Source organism: Alligator mississippiensis, chromosome 9, assembly GCF_030867095.1.
Source record: "Alligator mississippiensis isolate rAllMis1 chromosome 9, rAllMis1, whole genome shotgun sequence".
Classification (NCBI taxonomy): domain Eukaryota; kingdom Metazoa; phylum Chordata; order Crocodylia; family Alligatoridae; genus Alligator; species Alligator mississippiensis.
The window spans coordinates 75373024-75391190 of NC_081832.1; the positions used below are offsets into that span (position 1 = coordinate 75373024).

Sequence of the window (18167 nt, forward strand, 5' to 3'; positions counted from 1 at the left end):
CTGGCTCCAAAGGGATTTCCCCCTATTTGTTCTGGGCAATTACATGCACAATAACCTGTATCCTGTTCCCCGGATCTGATAAGCCACTCTCCCCTCCTATCCGATTATGTATCTACATTATCCATCAGCATTCACGGTCACTAAAAGGAGAGGGAAGTGACTCCAACCCGGTCTCCATTTATCCCGAAACCTTGAGAGCCGATCTGTGTTTAAGCATGGTCCCTCTTACTGAGCCCTAACAAAGGGAGTCAGGGGAAGCTCTGCACTGGTGACGGTCAGAGGGGACCTCAGTGCCTCCCACGAATAACCACCCATCAAAGGAGGAGGGATTGTGTTGGTGACTGTACAGCATCTTCCAAAATGCCTTTCCACCGCAGTGAGATGAAGGCTCCCCTCCCGTCAACCCAAAGCCCCTCCATAAACCCAGCCAAATCCTGCCCTGAGCAGAGATTAGTGCTGGAGAGTCCATGAAGTGCAACGAGGACTCACGATTGCTTTGATTATTCTTGGAAGGGACCCAGATCCTGCAGTGAGGATCTGGCAGGATAAAACCCTCAGCTAGAGAGAAATTGCAGCTCATCTCGGCCTGCCCTGGTGCTGGGTGAGTGCTGGGTGAGCAGAGCCTCCCATGTCTCGTGCTAGGCTGGGTCCAGTGCGATGTACATAAGGCTTCAGTCAATTTATAATGGCAGCATATCATACGTGGGGTCCTGCCTGCATACACGTCATGTGGTCCAGCATGCACAAGGGCCTGGCGCCATCCAGGAGTGGGCCACTGTCCACGGGTTGCCCTCCACAGAGCCCCCAACCCTTTGCCACTCTGTTTAACTCCCATCCAGGGAGCTACTCCCAGCTCAGGAGCAGCCGCCTTGCTGCCATCACAGGATGTGTGGAAATCACTGCTGGCCTTGAGTCATCCATAGACAGTCCCATTCAGGGCTTTGTCATCTCCTCCAACAACCGCAAGGGATGCGGGTGGTGAATAACAGCACTAATGCAAGCCCCGGCAAAGGAGGGGGATTAACCCGTTCCTGGCATGGCCGAGGGGAGGTCAGGCATGCAGAAGTTAAGCAGTCATAAGTCTCGCTCCTCCACTGCCGGTTCTCCTGGCACTCAGTTGTGCATCACATCACATCACATCACATCACATCACATCACATCACATCACCGCGACTTCCCACATCCATCGCTTGCTTGGCCCAGATCGCTCCCTAGAAGAGCCGAGGGATGGGACAGCGGATGGGACAGCACGGGGCAATTCCTCCTGGGGCTTGGCAGAGCTTGGCTTTCCCAGCTCCCTTCTCATGGTCTTGTAATGGGAGGGGAGTCACTCCAGTCGGTCTGATTTTCATTTCTAGAGCATTTTCCTTAGCGGGCGCATGTCATGACTCCTGTTAGGGAATCAGAGCTGCCCTATGGGCATACATACACTCACGCGTGTTGTGCTTTCCGTTTTCTTCACCCAGGTGCTTTGACGCAGCCTCCTCTGCCCCGAAATACCTCCTGGAAAAGGCAGAGCCCCTGAGGCATCCCTCCCCGGAGCATCCTCTGTTTGTCTTTGCCAGCTAAAAAAGACGGAGCCTCTCACACCTGAACACCTGCGGTTCCTCCTTGAACGGCGGAAGCACACCTGCTCACTCAGCGATCACATCTGGCTGAGAGCACACAAGCCAGGCTGAGGAAAGCATCCAGCCCCTGCACTTCTTTCACCTCCTACACTGGGGCAGCCGGTTAGAGCTGTCCCATATGGGAAAGCATGGACAGTCACGCTGGTTTTTAAGACCCTAGAAGAAAACCTGTGCAACGCTAAACCCACGAGACACAGGTGAGCACACAAGATGCTGAAGGCAAGGTTACTGCAGCCTTCTCTGCAGCCCCAGCCCAGCTGCGTTGGGCCCAGGAAGCCCAGCCAGCGCTCCTATGGCTTTGAGACTCCCAAAGTGGATGCAGGAGAGGGCTGTGGTTGTCGGGTCCTGCAGCCGGAGAAAGAGAAGCCGAATCCCCAGCCATCGGGAAGCATCGGGCCTTTTCGCCCGCAGGACCAGGAGGAAAAGGAGCCCGGGAGAATGAATGGAGACCTGCCGGTGCCCAGGTTGAACAGCAGCAGCTTGGCATCCTCTGGCAGGTCCTCGAGCCTGGGGGAAGCCACGGGGGCTGTGGCGGACCTGCTGCCCTCTGAGCCAAGCCAAGAGTGGAAGGTGGTGAAGATTCAACGCGTCCTCCTTTCTCCCGTTGGCCAGCCAAGGAAAGCAAGTAAGCAAAGCCTCTGTCCTTCCTCCCCGCACCCCGGGCTCTGTTGGGAGAACAAGTGGGAGGCGATCCCTCCTGCTGTGTGTTAGCCTTGGGTGCCTAACATTGATCCTGGCGAGTACCGGGAGCTTCTCTGCAGCCTTTCCTGGGGCCATCAGTCCGACCCACTCAGGTTAAGGGGGGAGGAAAAACCCCTGCATCATCCTCTCCCCTGGGAAGCCCAGTGACATCCCACTGGGAGCAGAGGCTTGGAGTGAGGTCATTGCTGAACCGCCCGAGCAGATGGAAATCCCAGCTCTTTCCAAGCGCTGGGCAGGGGGTGATTGACGGGAACAGCTGCTGCGTGTTTCTCGGACGGACGGTCCCAGGCCTCGCATGGAGCAGGAGGGCCTCCGTTCTGGAGGGTCAGCAGGCTCTCTTCTGGCCCGGCGGAGCCACTTTCTGTCCCCGTGCGTGCATGTGACGACGGTGCAAGGTTCCCCTGTCCGGGTACCGAACTCCTGAGCCACAGGACAGGCAGGGCGCTAGCAATAGCCAGGCGGTCTTCCCCACCCAGGGAAGTCCTCCCTGGCCACTCACCCCCCGTCACCAACTGACTGTGGGGACTTGCACAAGTTGGGTGGCTTTTTTTCCTGATGTGGACTGTGCCAGCTGCCTCGCCCAGGCCCCCAATTAGCTGTCCCATGCTGGTCCAACCTGAGCCATTTTTAAACAGGTGCCCTAATAGCTGCTGCGGGGTCATCTCCTGCCCTGGTACTTCAAATCCCTAGGTTAGAAATGAGAGGCTCCTATACCCATGCAGGGAGCCTGCTCCGATGCATTGTAATTGCAGCACATCAGAGTAGACTTGATTAATCGTAATGGTGATTACCACGCTCCAGCAGCCTCCAGTGTCAGGTGTATCAGTATCCCTGCACTGAAAAATGGCAGTGGGGTGCTTTAAACTGAAGCTCATTCAATTCATTTTAGTTCAAAGTGCCCCACTGCCATTTTTCAGTGTGGGGACGCTGATACCCGTGATGCTCTGGGTGCTTTTAATTAGTGCAGCTCTTGAAGTTGAACTAATTAAAGCGTCCCCCATATGACTCCTGGAACATGTGTATAAATGCCTTATAGGTGCTTGATTTCAGCCCCCTTGTTTCCTACCCCATGCATTTGTTGGAGGACCATGCACATGTAGCCAGGATGGTTTTTCCTTTCCAGCTCCAACTGCATTTCAATCCCCCCCCACTAAAAATACAGCAACTTTTATCGGTCATGTTAGCAAAGCCCCACTCTTGCTGTCATCAGGCTCGTAGATGTGCTGTAACCACTTTAGAAAGGCCCTCCTACAGACATTGGACCCATTTTTAATGCCTTTTCCATCACTCTTTATTCCCTTCCAGCTCAGTTCTCATTGGGAATTCCCAGTATCGCAGAACCAGCTGGGTCTTTTGCTCCCTGGCTAGGAAGCATCCCTCATCTTACATTTCCTAGCTCTTTTGGGGGCATTGCAATTGGGAAGTCCAACTGGAAATGCTTTCAAGGTGCCTGAGATTACCAAAAAGGGGTGAGAGCCCTGCTTCTAAAAACCAGGTCCCTTTGAAGGCTTTCAAATGGAGCACCGCCAAGGTGAAGGCAGCTCCAGTCACTAGCTGCCCTGGAAAAACTTGGCCGTGCTTTTTGTACAGGGGCTTTGTTCACCGCTCATCTGGCAGCGGAGAACCTGGATTTGACAGCGCTGCACACCCGGCCGGCCAGACCCACGTAATCTCCCCGTCCGTCATTGTTCTCCATTCAGGACGGCGGCTCGGCTGTGATAAAGGTCAGAGCCGACTGTATCCAGCCTCAGCACTTTCCCAGCACATGCCATGAGCCGGCAGCACTGCTGCCAGCCTGGAAGGTGGGGTGGAAAGAGTTTGTCTGTCCTGCTTCCTTCTCCTCCGAGTGAGATCACTGGAATCTGCCGCCTGCGATACCATCACTATTTCCATAGCCACCGGGGATGAGGTCACATCTGGTCCCGGGAACAGGATCAGACCCTCTGGCTTCAGGTGGGAATGAACATCAGAGAGCCCCTGAAATCTGCGGGGCTGAGCCCACTGGTATCAAAACCGGTGGGGAAAAAGAGGACAGGAAGTATGAGGGCTGATGGCAGGGTTGTCCCTATAGCCAAGTGCTTTTTAAAGAGTCCCATGAGCTGCCAGCAGGTGTTTTACCTGCTCCTGCTCCTGCTTCCCCTGGAGAAACAGGTTCCCGGTGACACCCACGAGTCCAAACCCACCTTTGTGCAATGCCTGCCTTGGTCTCAGTCCCCAGAAGACACCCGGTCATGTCACGCTGTCCCCCACCTAACCCCACACCTGGCAACGTGGGTTGCTTCTCCTGGGGCCCGAGGGCACGGGGCTGTGGTGCTTGCAGTCTGCCTGCCGCCCTGCCGGCAGCGCTGATTTCCCACCACACCTATGGGATGAGGTCCAGAGTGTGTGTCACTGTTCCCGTTCTCACGACCATCACATCATAGCCCGTCGCCATCCAGCTGAGCAGACCCCACGTGTCTCCCCGGAGCGGGTAATTCCTTAGCCAGGGCCTGAACTGAACCGCTGGAGTCAGTCAGGGGGGTTGGTAGTGAGTTTACACGGGGGCAGGATTGGGCCCTTAAAGAGGACTTTTGCTCCCCAAGGGGTCCCTAAACTTTCCAACAGTCTCAACTAGAGCTGGGGATACTCAAGATCCCAAAGGACCCAGCTGCTCCAATCCTGCTGAAATTCAGAGCGACAGGTTACCTCTGGAAAATGCCGAGACCCATTTACTTGTACCTGCATCTAGAGCAGGATTCCCACCTCGTTGTCTCATCCCGACCTGCCCCAGGAAGCTGCGTGCACGATGACACCATCACTGCCAGGCTGACGGACTGTGATGTCACTGTGCAGGATTATGACCTCATGACTGGGTTGTAAAGAAGGATCAGCAAGGTTGAGCGGGGGGCGGCAAGGGGGTAGTCCTCCCAGGCCAGGCCTTGCAGGGAGGATCCCGCTGGGGGATTAAATGAATCCATTCATGAATTAATCAATGAATCTCCATTAACAACATGAATGGAAGCAAGGGGGTGCTCACGCAGTGGCTCTCTGAGGAGCGGCACCCAGCTCCAGCTGCAGTCAGTGCCTCACGTATCTAGAGTTCATAGATCTCATAGACATTAGGGCTGGAAGGGACCTTGCAGGATCATCGGGTCCAGCCCCCTGCCCAAGAACCAGGAAGGCAGCTGGGGTCAGATCACCCCAGCAAGATAGGCATCCGAGCATTTCTTACAGGTATCCGGAGTAGATGCTTGCACCGCTTGCATTGCTACCTGCCCTGCAGACAGCAGACACAGGGCACAGGAGTGGCAGTCCTGCCCCGGGGTGCCCTCTGGGGCCTTATGCGCCCATGGGAATAATTTAGTCCAGTCCCTAGCAAGGAATCTCTTTCTGGTGGGAGTCATCGAGGGACATGCCAAGGGCTTGGATGATGCTGACAGGCAGAGCAAGGCAGCAAGCAGGAACAGGGCAGCACTAGGACCTTGTGTGCAGGCTGGCCAGCTGCCGGCTGCTTTGCTAGCTGCTCAGCTAACAGCATCCAGACAGGCAGAGCAGAGCCGAGCGTGCAGCCCTCACTCGCTTGCTGGCAGCAGGGAGAGGAGGACTGGCTTTGACAGACACAGGCAGTTGCTGCGAAGCGGGATACCCGGTCCCCCCTTGCCCAGTGGGCACGCCGGGCGAGCTGCAGAGGCTGGAGGCAGGTCGGGCACAGCCGCGCCAAGCTCTTTCGGGGTGGATTAAGGCAACCCAAACCTGAAGCAAGGTAAGGGGTGGAGGAAGGGGGAAGAGGAAAAAGTTGTTCAGCTGGCTGAGAGCTCTGGTTTGGGGCTGTGGCTGGGCTCAGCTCAGGTCCTTCTGCCTCGCCAGCAGGTCTGGATGCTCGGCATGAGCTGGGGTGAAGCTGGGCAGGACCCAGGTGAACAGGCACCTTCCCACCAGGTAGAGCCCATGCCCTGCTGGACCTTGATGCCAGTCTCTTGGCTTCTTCTCTGCAAAGAGAACCGGGATCCTTTGCCGCCTTCCTACTGTTTTGGGGGAGTCCAACTGGAAATGCCTCCCAGGTGCCCGGTTACCCCGAGGGCTGGCAACCCCATTGCTAAAACCCAGGTCCCTTTGAAGGCTCTCAAGCGGAGCACCCCTCGGCACCTGGGTCTTGCCAGGCTCGCCAGGCGGACTGGGCAGTGCCGGGCTGATGTCATTTCTTTGGCCATGGAGCCGTGTTGGATGGGATGCTGGGTTTTGCATAACTTCCCTCCAGCCGCCCGCTGCAAAAGGGCAGGTTTATAGGCTGGCGTCTCCAGCTGCCGTCGTCAGAGGGAACTTTTCCGTGCCTGTCGGCAGGCCCCGAAGGAGCGCTCTCTCGGCCTCCCGGCGCGACGTAAACAGGGTTGTTTGCTCCCGTGGTAAATTGACACCCGCACGCGCCTGTGTGTGTGTGTGCATGTGAGTGTGTGCGTGTGGCAGATGTGCTGCAGAGCTTGGCTATTAATTAGGGAGGCAAAACTGCTGCTCAGTCAGCGGGCACAGCTGGGAAGCGGAGCCCCACTATTTCAGCCTGATGCGGGAGCTCGGACGGGGGCCCCATCTGTCGCCTGCCTGTCTCGTGTGCCTCCGCTGCAAGGCGTGGGCTTGGCAGCAGCAGATCAGGAGTTTGGTTCAGGTGCTTGCTGGACCCTTGATGGCTCCAAACTTCGTTTGCCAGCAGGCGGAAGCCGGGGGCTTGCTGTTTTTCTGCCCCCACAAGAAACCCTCTGCATGTGTTTCCAAAGCCGGCATTGTACAGACTCCGCCAGAGCTGCTAAGCTCTGCAAGATGTGGGGGTGGATCTCCAGCATATACCTTGCTGCATGTAAAGGCAAAGAGGTTGGATGTCTGAATGAATCCGGCAGATCTGATGGGGTCTAGCAGTGCAATGCCTTTTCCTTTCCAGCCGCCCCCGGCTCCCTCCTGCCCATCCAGAGTGATTTCATTTGCCCTACTTTTCTTCCCTGCAGCGAAGGGCTGCCCTGGGGCGATTCAGTCCCAGCCAGACCACCCCGCGCTGGAGACACGCGGTCTGCCAGCGTGCAAGCTGCGGCCAAGGGGTTCGGTTACACCTTGTCCCAGGGACGATGATAAATACAGCCTGTCCCTCTTTCGTCCCCAATTTGCCCCGTCAATCAGCGAGGTCCCTGTCCTCCACTCTGGACCAGAAGTTGCTCCGAGGCCTCAGTATCTCTACACCCAGGAGATACTCGACCAGATCTGGGTGTGTGAGGAGCCCAGCAAGCTTGCCCCCATGGATCCCTGAGGTGCTTGTTTCTCTCCCGTCCGATCTCTACTGGGCTTCAGCCGCACCTGTTTTCTCAGTGTTTGGTACCCTCCTCCAGCTCTTGCTGTTGTTGGGGTGTGAGCCCTCATCAGGGGGAAGCTGGCTGGAGAGAGGCTGGAAAGCACGTGGCGAGGCTCTTTGCAGCGTGCTATGAAAGTCCTTAGAGAGAAGGCGACTTGGTCTCCATGGCCAGCTGGGGCTAGCTTTCCTGCTGCAGCGACAGTGGTTTTGGGGTGCAAGCACTGGTCCTTTTCTCCATCCTATTGCAGCCACCTCCTTCCCCCTGGATCTCTGGGGGAAATCCTCGGGCCGTGGCTAGACAGGCTGATTGCTTCTGCAGGAAATCTAGTGGCGGGGCTATCCCTGGCACCCAAGAACTGCTTTGTATGTCAGTGCCTGGCATGGAGGAGATGCCCCGGACCCTCGTCCTGCTTCATGCTGCGAGGCCTGCGCTGGTCTCTCAATATGCCCAGGCTCTAGTGAGAGGGTTGCTACACAGCGTGTTGCCTCTCATGTTGAAGCGTGACCTCCTGCCTGCCCTACACCCGGGTGTCCCCAGCTTTCTGTGCTGCCCCACACCTGGGCTGTTGCAAAAGCAACAGCAGTGTTTCCCCTGCCGTCCTTCTCCCGCTACCTAGTGGGAAGAGGGCTGGGGGAGGTGGCAGCGGTATGGGATTTCCATCACTGTGCCCAGCAGCAATCTGCCCATTGCAAAGAGGAAAACAGAGGCAGGGGTAGGGCAGTGCTAGAGTCTGTGTATCCTCTGGGCCAGCAAGCCCTGGGCCACACGGCATTGGGGAGCATGTCTACATGGCTTTGTTACTGCTGTGACCACGTCCTGCCCGCTCATTCCTGCTCAGCCCACTCCAAATCCTGGAACGAGGACGCTTTGGAGAGGCCTGGAGCAGGTGCCAACAAGTGCATCCCAGCTAGCGAGATGGAGGGTGGCACTGGGCACCCATGGGGCCCTCCCCGAGGCAGCTCCGTCATCTCACCGCCAGGATCGGGGAGCAGGCATGAGGGGGCTTCACAGCCATGCCCTTGGGCAGTGCATGGAGGAAGGCAGGGCAGACCTTTGATTTCTGGGGAAAGGGCAGCCTTGAGGCCTGAAAGGAGGCAGGACTGTCATGCCCCATGCAGAACAGGTGTGTGCATGCATGCACATGTATGTGCATGTCCATAGAAACATAGCAAAAAGTCCATGTAGCCATACAGACATGGCAAAAAGTCCATAGACATATAGACATAGCAAAACGCTTCACCCAGCTGGAGCTGGGGGGAAAGTCTCTGCTGGAAACCTGTGTTGTCAAAAGCTCCACACGTGCACACCCCACCTTGGCTTTCCTGAGGATTTGGGTGGCTGCGTTTTTTTGTCACTGATTTAAATCCCTGCCGAGACAGCGCTCCATCCCGTTCCACGGTGAGTACATCCACGCTGACTTGCCCAGCAGCCGGCGTGGGCGAAACGGCGTGCTCCCTCCAGCACATCTGCTGGGGAGCTGACTCAGTCCACCTCGGCTGTGTCACAGGATCCCCGAGCCTCATTAGGTAACGCTCCTGGCATAACAGAGCCAGCCCGCACAAAGCAGCTCCTCACACCTGATACAGCCGTGTTGTTTCCCGAATGAAATCCAGGTGCTTGGCATTGTCTGGCAGCAGGCTGGCATAAATCTGCCAGGGCAGGGGCACAGGACACCTATTCCCTGGGACTCACAGTGTCCTGTAGCACCCGCTGGAAGACAAGCAGGGTGGGTAATAAGTGTGAGATCCCCAGGACATCTCTGTGTGGAAGAACAGCATCCTGATTTAGTGCATGGGGCTTTCTGGTCCCTTTTGTATCCCCCACTCTCTCCCGGGACACTGAGGCAAGCCTGTTTCTGACTGTATTACGTGGCATTGAGGTGATCAGAGCCTCCGTGCAATGGGCTGCCAGGCGCTGCTCTGTTGTGACGGTGGAGACCAAGTTTCCACTGGCTCCTCGTGTCTGAAGTGCTGCCTCTGGAGCCTGTGTCATGCCCTGTCCCCGCTGTTGCACGCGACGGGTTTGTTTGCTCTGCGCCGCGCTGTCTCCAGAGACCTTCCACATACCACGGCGCTTGTAGACATCTTCCTAGCGAGCTGCAGGGCTTTTGTAAGAGGTCTCAGGTCGGTAGCAGGCTGCAGGAGGCAAAGCGAAATCAAACGGTTCAAAAAGCTCCTGCCACGGCTTGAGTTTGGGATTTTATGTTTCCTCTTCCAGCCCATGACCCTTGCAGGGCTGCTGCAGTGAACTCCTGGCAGGGAGAGGCTCAATACAAGGGCTTTTCCATCGGTGCCCAGTGCCGATGCAATGCAAGCTGCCCTCCAGAGCTTGCAAGAGGCACAGCCACCCAAGTCACTCTCCATCCTCCTCACTGCCCTGGTCTGCTGTGTCCTATCCCATGGACCCACAGCACCCTCGAGCTCAAGGTGCAATCCTTAGCTGCGGAGACCTCTGAGCGCAAAGTTGGATTTGAGCTATCCCAGGTTTGGCAAGAAAAAGGAAGCGTCCCTGAGTGAAATCCAAGCCTCCATGCTGTCAGCAGGAGTTTTCCTATTGACTTCAATGGGGGGGGTTGTCTCTGAGAAAAGGCTTAAGCTCTTGGGTTGATACCCTGGCCCCTTGGAAGTCAGCAGCAAAGCTCCCATGGATGTCAGGGAGGTCAGGATGTTGTCCTTGTTGGGCAATGATACATGTTTCCCCAGGGAATATGTCAGGACTTGATGCAGGGGGAGCCTGGATCCCACGTAAGCCCCTGGTCCAAGCCCGGCGGGTCACACCGCAGCCAACTGCAGCCTTTGTTTCATGCCCGTCAATCACCCATGTCTTCGCCGGCTTCATTTCAGCTGCTTTCCCTCTGTCCCAGCCCTTTGCAACTGGATCCCTCCACCGCTAGGAAAGTTGAGCAGGGAGGAATTTTGTTTTCTGGTTGGTTGGGATGGGGAGAGCGACAAAAACACCTCATCGGTCCCGACAGCGGAGAGAGGGCTGTGTCCTTGTTGGCCCGAAGGTCGACTTTGACAGCTCAGTTAAAAGCTGCTAAGCTGGGAATGCAGCTGGAAGCCGTGCCGGCCGGTGGCATTTGGAAAGCTAAGGAGCTAGTTAACGACGGGCGCTTCTATCCCAGTGGCACCCAGCGGCTCGATCCCGGCGTCCGGCAGCATTTCCATTGCAAACTCCCTTTTCTCGTGATTTTCAGTCCAGTTGATGACAATCCAACCAAACGGAGATGGCCAGCGGGGCTGCACGCACGAAGCTGCCAAGGGATGTTCTGTCTTGTTCCCGGCAGCTTCAGAAACTATTCCCTGGCTAGGAGAGGAGCGTACTGCCATGGTCTCCACTGACCCTTGCAGCTGACTCAGCAGGGGTGTTGACAAGCCCTGGAAGAGGCTGCTCCGTCCGTCCGTAGCTCAGCTAAGGGGTGAATCCAAGGATAAGCCACAGGATAAAGAGCAACAGGGGGTTGGGATCTCTCCAGACCCGTTCCAGATAAGTCTCCCCATCACAGGACAAAGCTGCGTATGTGCCCGCTCCCGCCATGCAAAAAGCACCCCATTTCATCTCCGTCTGCAACCGATTTCAGAGAGGGAGCCGAATACCTGCCCCCAGCCCATATCTCCCACGCTACAGAGCTGTCAGTCAGCTGTTCGGTGACTGGATTTCCCCTAAAGCGACGTGGTTATATCAAAAGGGATCAAAGCATTTCTGAAGCCTCAAAGCAACATCTCTCTCTTCTCTGCTAACTTTCTCTGGATCTCTAATGGACATGAAGTGGCCACGGCCTTTTCTTGGGTGACCCTTTTACACGTGCCCACTGCAGCCTTCTGCTGGAAATAACTCCCCCACCCCGCAGTGATCACTGCCATGGATCCAGCAGCCATGATTTTTCCCCACCAAAAAATAGTGCTGGGATGGGGTTTTTTTAACCCCCTTTTTATGAATATGCTGTTGGGAGAAGGGTGGGCTCCTTCTGAGAGGATGTTGAGCATGGCGGGGTCGTTACACAGGTGGATGCATGGAAGATCAGCAGGCGAAGGGGCACATGTGGGACAAAAGAAGCAGGGTCACGTTTGGAGTCGCCAAAGCATTTGCCAACCTTGTGCCAATGAGCTAAAGCATATAACATATATATATTTATAGCTAAAGCATATTTAGAGAGTGTTAAACCCTCCGTTTTGTACTGGCCTATTCCTCTGCACGGCCGTCAAGCTTCACCCCGGCTTTCCAGCCTTTCCCGTTGTCCTTCTTCTCTCCCCAAACCCTCCACACCTGGACCTTCTCCCTGTGCCATGTTGGGCTTTGTGTGCTCTGAGGGGCCTTGGGAGCAGAGGCAGCAGGGCAGGGATGGAGGGAGGAGGCGTGGAGGAGAAGGCGGGCTGCAGCGAGGCAGGGCGCGGGGGCGCACGGCTCTTTAGGAAGAGCACGCTCGGCTGCAGGGGTTGGCAGCGGTGCAGGCTCCGGATTAGAGGTGCTCGTCCCTGGGGGGCAGAGAGAGCACATCCCCCCTCCGCCCCGTTGGAGGAGGTGTCGTGGCAGGTTAGAGAAGCACATTCCCGGGCAGCCTGGAGGCAGGGAGGGGAGGGAGCAGGTGAAGGAAAGGCCCTTGCCCCTGCTCCACGGGTGATGGAAAGCAGGGTGCCGTAGCGTGACAGCCTGATCCCCTCCTGGAGCGCGGCCGGCGGCCGGCGGCATGTGCAGGCGGAGCATGTGTGCCGGGGCATGTGCGGGGAGGCGTGTGCCCAAGAGCCGCCAACCATGCCAAAAGGGTCTGGAGTGGCTAATATGGTGTGGCAGAGCAGAGCAGCCAGTCCAAGGACAACGGGGACTGCTGGGTGATGGGGGTGAGAGACCAACGCTGGATGCTCGAGGCTCAAGACACTGCGTCTCTAAATGCCCGTGTTGGAGGCTTGTCCCAGACCACACAGGGGGCATGAATCAGTGAAGCTCCATTAGCCGTGCGGCGGAGGACAGAGAGCGGGGCGCGCGTGCTCACAACAGGCTCACACGCGTTCACGGCCGGCACGTTTGCACACAGGAGACGCAAGATTTCAGAGCCTAGCAGGCCGCTAAGCCGAGGAGGGCTTCACCCGCCAAGAACGCGGCATCCGTGCAGCTAGAAAGGCCCCCTTGGTTGCTATTAAAAGACAGTAGCGAGGAGGAGAGTCTCCAAAATGGCTCCGCTGAGAGCTGCGCTTCTCCGGCAGCCTTGGCCGCAGGAAACCTTGGCCGCGTCTGGAGCGGGCCGACGTGAGTGTGAAACATCTGGAGCCTGTGGCTGGTTTCTCCGCGGCTCCGGCATTCCACGGCCGTATTTCTTCCTTCGCTGTCACAGATAAACACGGGGAGGGCGGCTCGGCCGAGAGCGGAGCCCAGGCTCCTCTCCAGCCAGCGTCGACCTCTCTGCTGGGATGGGGACACATTGCTGTTCCCCTTTGTGCGGCTGCCAAAGCAAAGCCAGTGCAAAGGTTGCCTCTAAACAGACAAGTGTCTTCTCTCGGTGTCTCCAGAAGAGCCTGCTGGCCTTTCCCCTTGTTCGTTCTTCCTCGTCCCCCTCGCGCAGCCTGAATCACTGCAGCCCGTCTCTTCGACGCCTCTGGAGACCCTCGCTGGCTCCGGTCGAGGCTGCTGGGCCTGAGCAAGGAGCACCGGGGCTGGACCCGCTCTGCCTCCCTAGCCCCAGCTGCTGTCTGTGCGCGTCAGGGACGCAGCCCCGAGGGCAGGCCAGACAGATGCACAGCATAGCACGAGGGAAGTGGAGCTGCTAATGAAGAGCCGGCTAAATCCTTTCTGAGACGGGGAAGGAATTTGCATCCTGTCAAAACAGAAGCGTTTCAGCTGGAGAGATGTGCAGGGGGGTGGCTGCAGCAGGGCTGCCACGGTGCGTGACGGGGCTTGTCTGCTAAAGCCTCCGGAGCTAGCCGCGCCTCGTCTACCTGCCTCTCGGGGCCACAGCCCTTTCCATGCGCTGAAGTAACACGGCCTCCCCCTCGCCGTTCCTTGGCAGCGGGGAGAGAAGGGGCCATATGATTCAGCCCTTCCCTTGGCAGAGAGATCATTTCCTTAGGAACGGAGTCAGACACATCCATGAATTAATCGCGGAAGGTGGGTGGCTGCACGCTGCCTCGGAGCCAGCGCTTTGGGTCTTCTGCAAAGCCACTACGGCCTGAATCCGTCTGGGGAATGAATAGACACCGGGGAGCGGGCGGCTGCGGTGCTTTGGGGGTAGAAGGCTAGGCCGTGCCTGGGACAGGGGAGACGGGACAAAATAGGCCCATGCAATGGGGCGAGGGCATGTTTGCAAAGGGCCCCTTGCTTAAGGCTGGGGGATCTGCAGCGGTGCTTGAAAGGGGATGTGCCCCCTGCCGTGAGGGGCCTGCTGTTAGATGCGCTGCTCCCAAAGTCTTCCTCTGCCTGTGATAAAGGGTGTGCTGCCAAGGGGCTGTGGGCAGGGAGTGGAGGGAGCATATGCCAGTTTGGGGTGTAGGAGGGGAGAGCTGGTGTGTGCGGAGGGCAGTGGAAGAGGAGGTGCGCTGTGCTGCGGTGGGTGTCGGAGGGCCAAGGTTGTGTGGTGCAAGGGGCAGGGTGCAGGAGGTTGGGCACTGGTGCATGCGTGTGCCCACGTGTACGGGGAGGTGTGCTGATGCAGGAGGCGTGAGCTTCTGGGGTGTGGAGGGGAGCGCGGGATTTTCTGTGTTGGTGAGTGTGTGTGTATGTGCGTGTGCATGGAGGGATGTGTGCATGTGTGAATGTGTGCATACATGGTGGGATGTGTATGTGTGCAAATGTGTGTGTGCATGGAGGAATGTGTGTGCACCTGGAGGGGTGTGTGTGTGTGTGTGTGTGTGAGTGGAGGGATGTGTGTGTGCCTGAAGGGGTGTGTGAATGTGTGTGTGCATGGAGGGGTGGGTGTGTGTGCGCACATGCGTGACTCTATGTGCATGGAGGGATGTGTGTGTGCTTGAAGGGGTGTGTGAGTGTGTGAATGTGTATGTGTGCAAGGAGGGATGTGTGTGTGCCTGAAGGGGTGTGTGTGCATGGAGGGATGTGTCTGTGCCTGGAGGGAGTGTGTGCATGGAGGGATGTGTGTGTGCCTGGAGGGGTGTGTGAGTGTGTGAATGTGTATGTGTGCAAGGAGGGATGTGTGTGTGCATGAAGGGGTGTGCGTGCATGTGTGTGAATGTGTGTATGCATGGAGGGATGTGTCTGGAGGGGGTGTGTGCATGGAGGGATGTGTGTGAATGTGTATGCATGCATGGAGGGATGTGTGTGTGCCTGGAGGGGTGTGGGCATGTGTGAATGTGTATGTGAGCATGGAGGGATGTGTGCATGCCTGAAAGGGTGTATGTGTGTGTGAGTGTGAATGTGTGTGTGCGTGGAGGAATGTGCCTGTGCCTGGAGGGGCATGTGTGTGCAAATGTGTGTGTGTGTGCATGGAGGGGTGTGCACGTGTGTGTGTGCGTGGAGGGATGTGCCTGTGCCTGGAGGGGCATGTGTGTGAAAGTGTGTGTGTGTGTGTGCATGGAGGGGTGTGCACGTGTGTGTGTGCATGGAGGGATGTGCCTGTGCCTGGAGGGGCATGTGTGTGTGAAAGTGTGTGTGTGTTCACGGAGGGGTGTGCACATGTGTGTGCGCATGGAGGGATGTGTGTGCGCGCGGAGGGCATGAGCTTGCACGCGTGTGGACACTGGGGGTTTCCAGGAGCCAAAGGAAGCGGCTGCAGCCTCCATGCGATGGGAGTCCGCAAAGGAAGCGACGCTGCGAGTTTCCATTTATATGCGAGCTGGTGGGAAAATTGCAGCCGCGGCAGGGCTGTGCTGGAAGCGCGGGGTGTTCGCAGCCATCTGCCCCTCGCAGCCTCCCCCCATGAGTGCTAGTGCTAGTGCAGTGCGGGCCAAGCTTCTTGGTCGGCGGGCCACAAACGAGTCCTGCAGCCTCCTCAAGTGCCCTTTCTCCACCCGATTTGCTGCTCTGATTTCTGCTCCCTGCCCTATCTGCTGCGGTGCTGCCTGTCCCCCTGATCTGCTGGGTGGCCTCCCTGGATCTAGCCTGTCTGATAGAGTGGTGAGCCACGGACATGGTCCCACCATAGTCCCTGCCACTCGCTGGGATGCTCACCCCAGCCCAGTGCAAAGGCAGCCAGGTAGAGGCCAAACGCTGACCGGAAGGGGACGTGCCTTAGCAAACGGGCCATGTCACGTCCCTTTCGCCAAGTCCTGAGCAAGCGTATAGGTGAGTGGCATGAATGCGAGTGGCTCCGCTCATCCCATGTGTAACCTGGTGGAGGTCCATGCTGTCACACTGCAGTGGAGGGGGACCTTCATGCCCTGGCCACAGAGAGAGAGGATGGTTGGGTGGTGTTGAAGGTCCTCACACACGGGCAGAAGTCCCTGAGGCAGGTAAAAAATACAGCCCCTTGTCAGCCAAGGCTGCAGCCGGTTGTGTTTATGGCAGTGTTTATGCCAGGTAGACAAGGCTTTCCAACCCTCTGCTTCTCTTCCGCTGATAAAGCCTTCTGGGGTTTGAGCTGTGGGTACGGGGCCTGGCACAATGGGCAGGGTTTGCCAGAGACAGGAAGAGAACGGCTCCGGCCTGAGTGTGCCAGGGGGTGTGCACTGTCACCACCATGCATGCTCACGTGTGAGCAAACGCCCCTGCCCTGGTTACATCTAGGTTCAGGTTCTCAGCCGGCGGCTATCACCATCCGATACCTCTTCGTAAAACTACTGCCAACCCTAACACAACACCAGGCATCACACCTGAACCTGCCACCCTGGCAGCCAGCGTCCTGCTTCTGGAAAAGGTTAATATTTGCTCGAAAGACCCCAGGTAGAGGTCCATGCCCCTGCTACGGAGGAAGCCGATGGCCCCAGAGCTCAGTGTTTCGTCGTGAGGGGGTGGCATCCCGTTCAGCTCCCTGCACCTGCATCCATCGTCTTGTGCCAGTGGTGAGTTGACCTCCCTAGGACAAGGAGGAAATTCACCTCTGCCCCACACAGCAGGGTTTCACACCTCCTCTCTGGACATGCATCCTCCTCACCCCCTGTCTGGGCATGGGAGCCCCAGCCAGGGTGTCCTGTCTTGGCACAGAGCAGAGGGCATGTTGTGCTCTCGGGGCACTCCCACCAACATCACAGCCCTGCATGGTGCTGCAGCACGGGGGTTGCTGTTTGCATGATCTTAGCATGGATTGCCCCACAGCTGGGACACATGCAAGAGTTAGTGGGTACGTGATCCCCCTCCCCAGGCCCAGCTGCAGCATGCCAGCCTCGGCGCCCACCCGGCTGTGCCCGTGGGGAGGTGAGAGTCCAGGGCACGAGGCAGGCCTGGAGCAGCTGACGCAGCAGGAAGGCTTGGCAGTGGCTTTGGAGAAGGCTGGATGATGGTGGGACTGGAGACAAGCTGGCAGAGCTCCGTGGCTTGTGAGACAAGAGTGGCCACGCAAGTCTGTCCGCCTGGGATTATTAATGGCTTTACACACTTTGCTGGCAGCCTGCTGGCCCCAGTATCTGCCATGGGTGTCACGGTGGCACTGCCAGACCCAGGGTGGTATTGGTGCAATGCAGTGAGTAAGGGTGTGAGGGTCTAGCCCTTAGCAAAGAGCAGACGCATGCTCCAGGGGCTGAGGAGGGTGTGGGGGAGCCCCCCAGCACAGCCCAGCCCTGGCTGCTGGCACACGGCTTTGGGCTGTCTCCTAGATAACGTGCCAGTGAGTGGCATCCCCTGAGTGCAGCTCCCTGGGGGCCGGCGCCAGGTGTTCCCGTGCCCTTGCTGCCGTGCTTCTCCGTGCCACAACCGTGCAGCTCAAGACTGGGGCTTCGAGACACTTATGCCGGTAAACAAGGCCTCGGCGCACATCTGCACCGTGGCGCTCCATCCTTGGAGGTGTTTAAGACCCAGGTAGACCAAGCTTTAGCTGGGATGATGTAGGTGGGGCTGGTCCTGCTTGGAGCAGGGGTTGGACTGGATGTGCCCTCCGGAGGTCCACTTTCAACCCTCATTTTCGACGATTCCCTGACTCTCCGCCACCAGCTCGTGCTGCATTTGGCTGAGGCTGGGGGGTGGGAGAGGAAGCTCGCAGCGCAGGGCAGCTTTCCCAGGTCGGCTCCTTCTGTCTCCTTGCCTCCGGCGAGCTGGGAGGGCTCGCGCTGCGCAGCTCGGCCCTTTTCTTTGCTGGTTGGCTTAAGGGGCTGAAGTGCTACTTAAAATATCCTGGAAGGATCCCAAGCAGCGCAGAAGGCAAGAAAATGAGAAACACGTGAAGCGAACGGGAGTTACCGCCAGGCGCGCTCAGAAGAGCTGGGCTCGGTGCGGGGCAGACCTGCCAGCCCCAGGCAGCCGCTTCGGGAGGCTAAATGTGCAGGTACCGGAGGTCACCTGTCTCGGCCCGCTGATGCTGCCAGCCCCTGCTTGGCCGTGCAGGCTGGGAGGGGAGCGAGGTTCAAGGGGAGGCAGAGAACCGATGAGTTGCATGTACGTGAACCCTTGATGGGGGTCCAGCTTTAGCCTGGAAGACTCTCTGAGGAGCCCC

At 57.7% G+C, this 18167-nt stretch overlaps 1 protein-coding gene across 4 annotated transcripts in view; it reads left to right on the forward strand.

Moving 5' to 3' along the window:
* The window catches only part of SYNPO (synaptopodin), a 44436-nt gene that overhangs the window by 13460 nt on the left and 12809 nt on the right, over positions 1 to 18167 (forward strand). For 3 of the 4 annotated variants that reach the window (XM_019479428.2, XM_059712921.1, XM_019479426.2), the window contains one exon: positions 1467 to 2253. In XM_019479428.2, the coding sequence (XP_019334973.2) occupies positions 1839 to 2253 (415 nt within the window). In that variant the 5' untranslated portion in view covers positions 1467 to 1838. Of the gene's footprint in view, positions 1 to 1466; positions 2254 to 12088; positions 13742 to 18167 lie in introns of those variants that run through there. The other variant, XM_019479432.2, reaches the window with a different exon arrangement.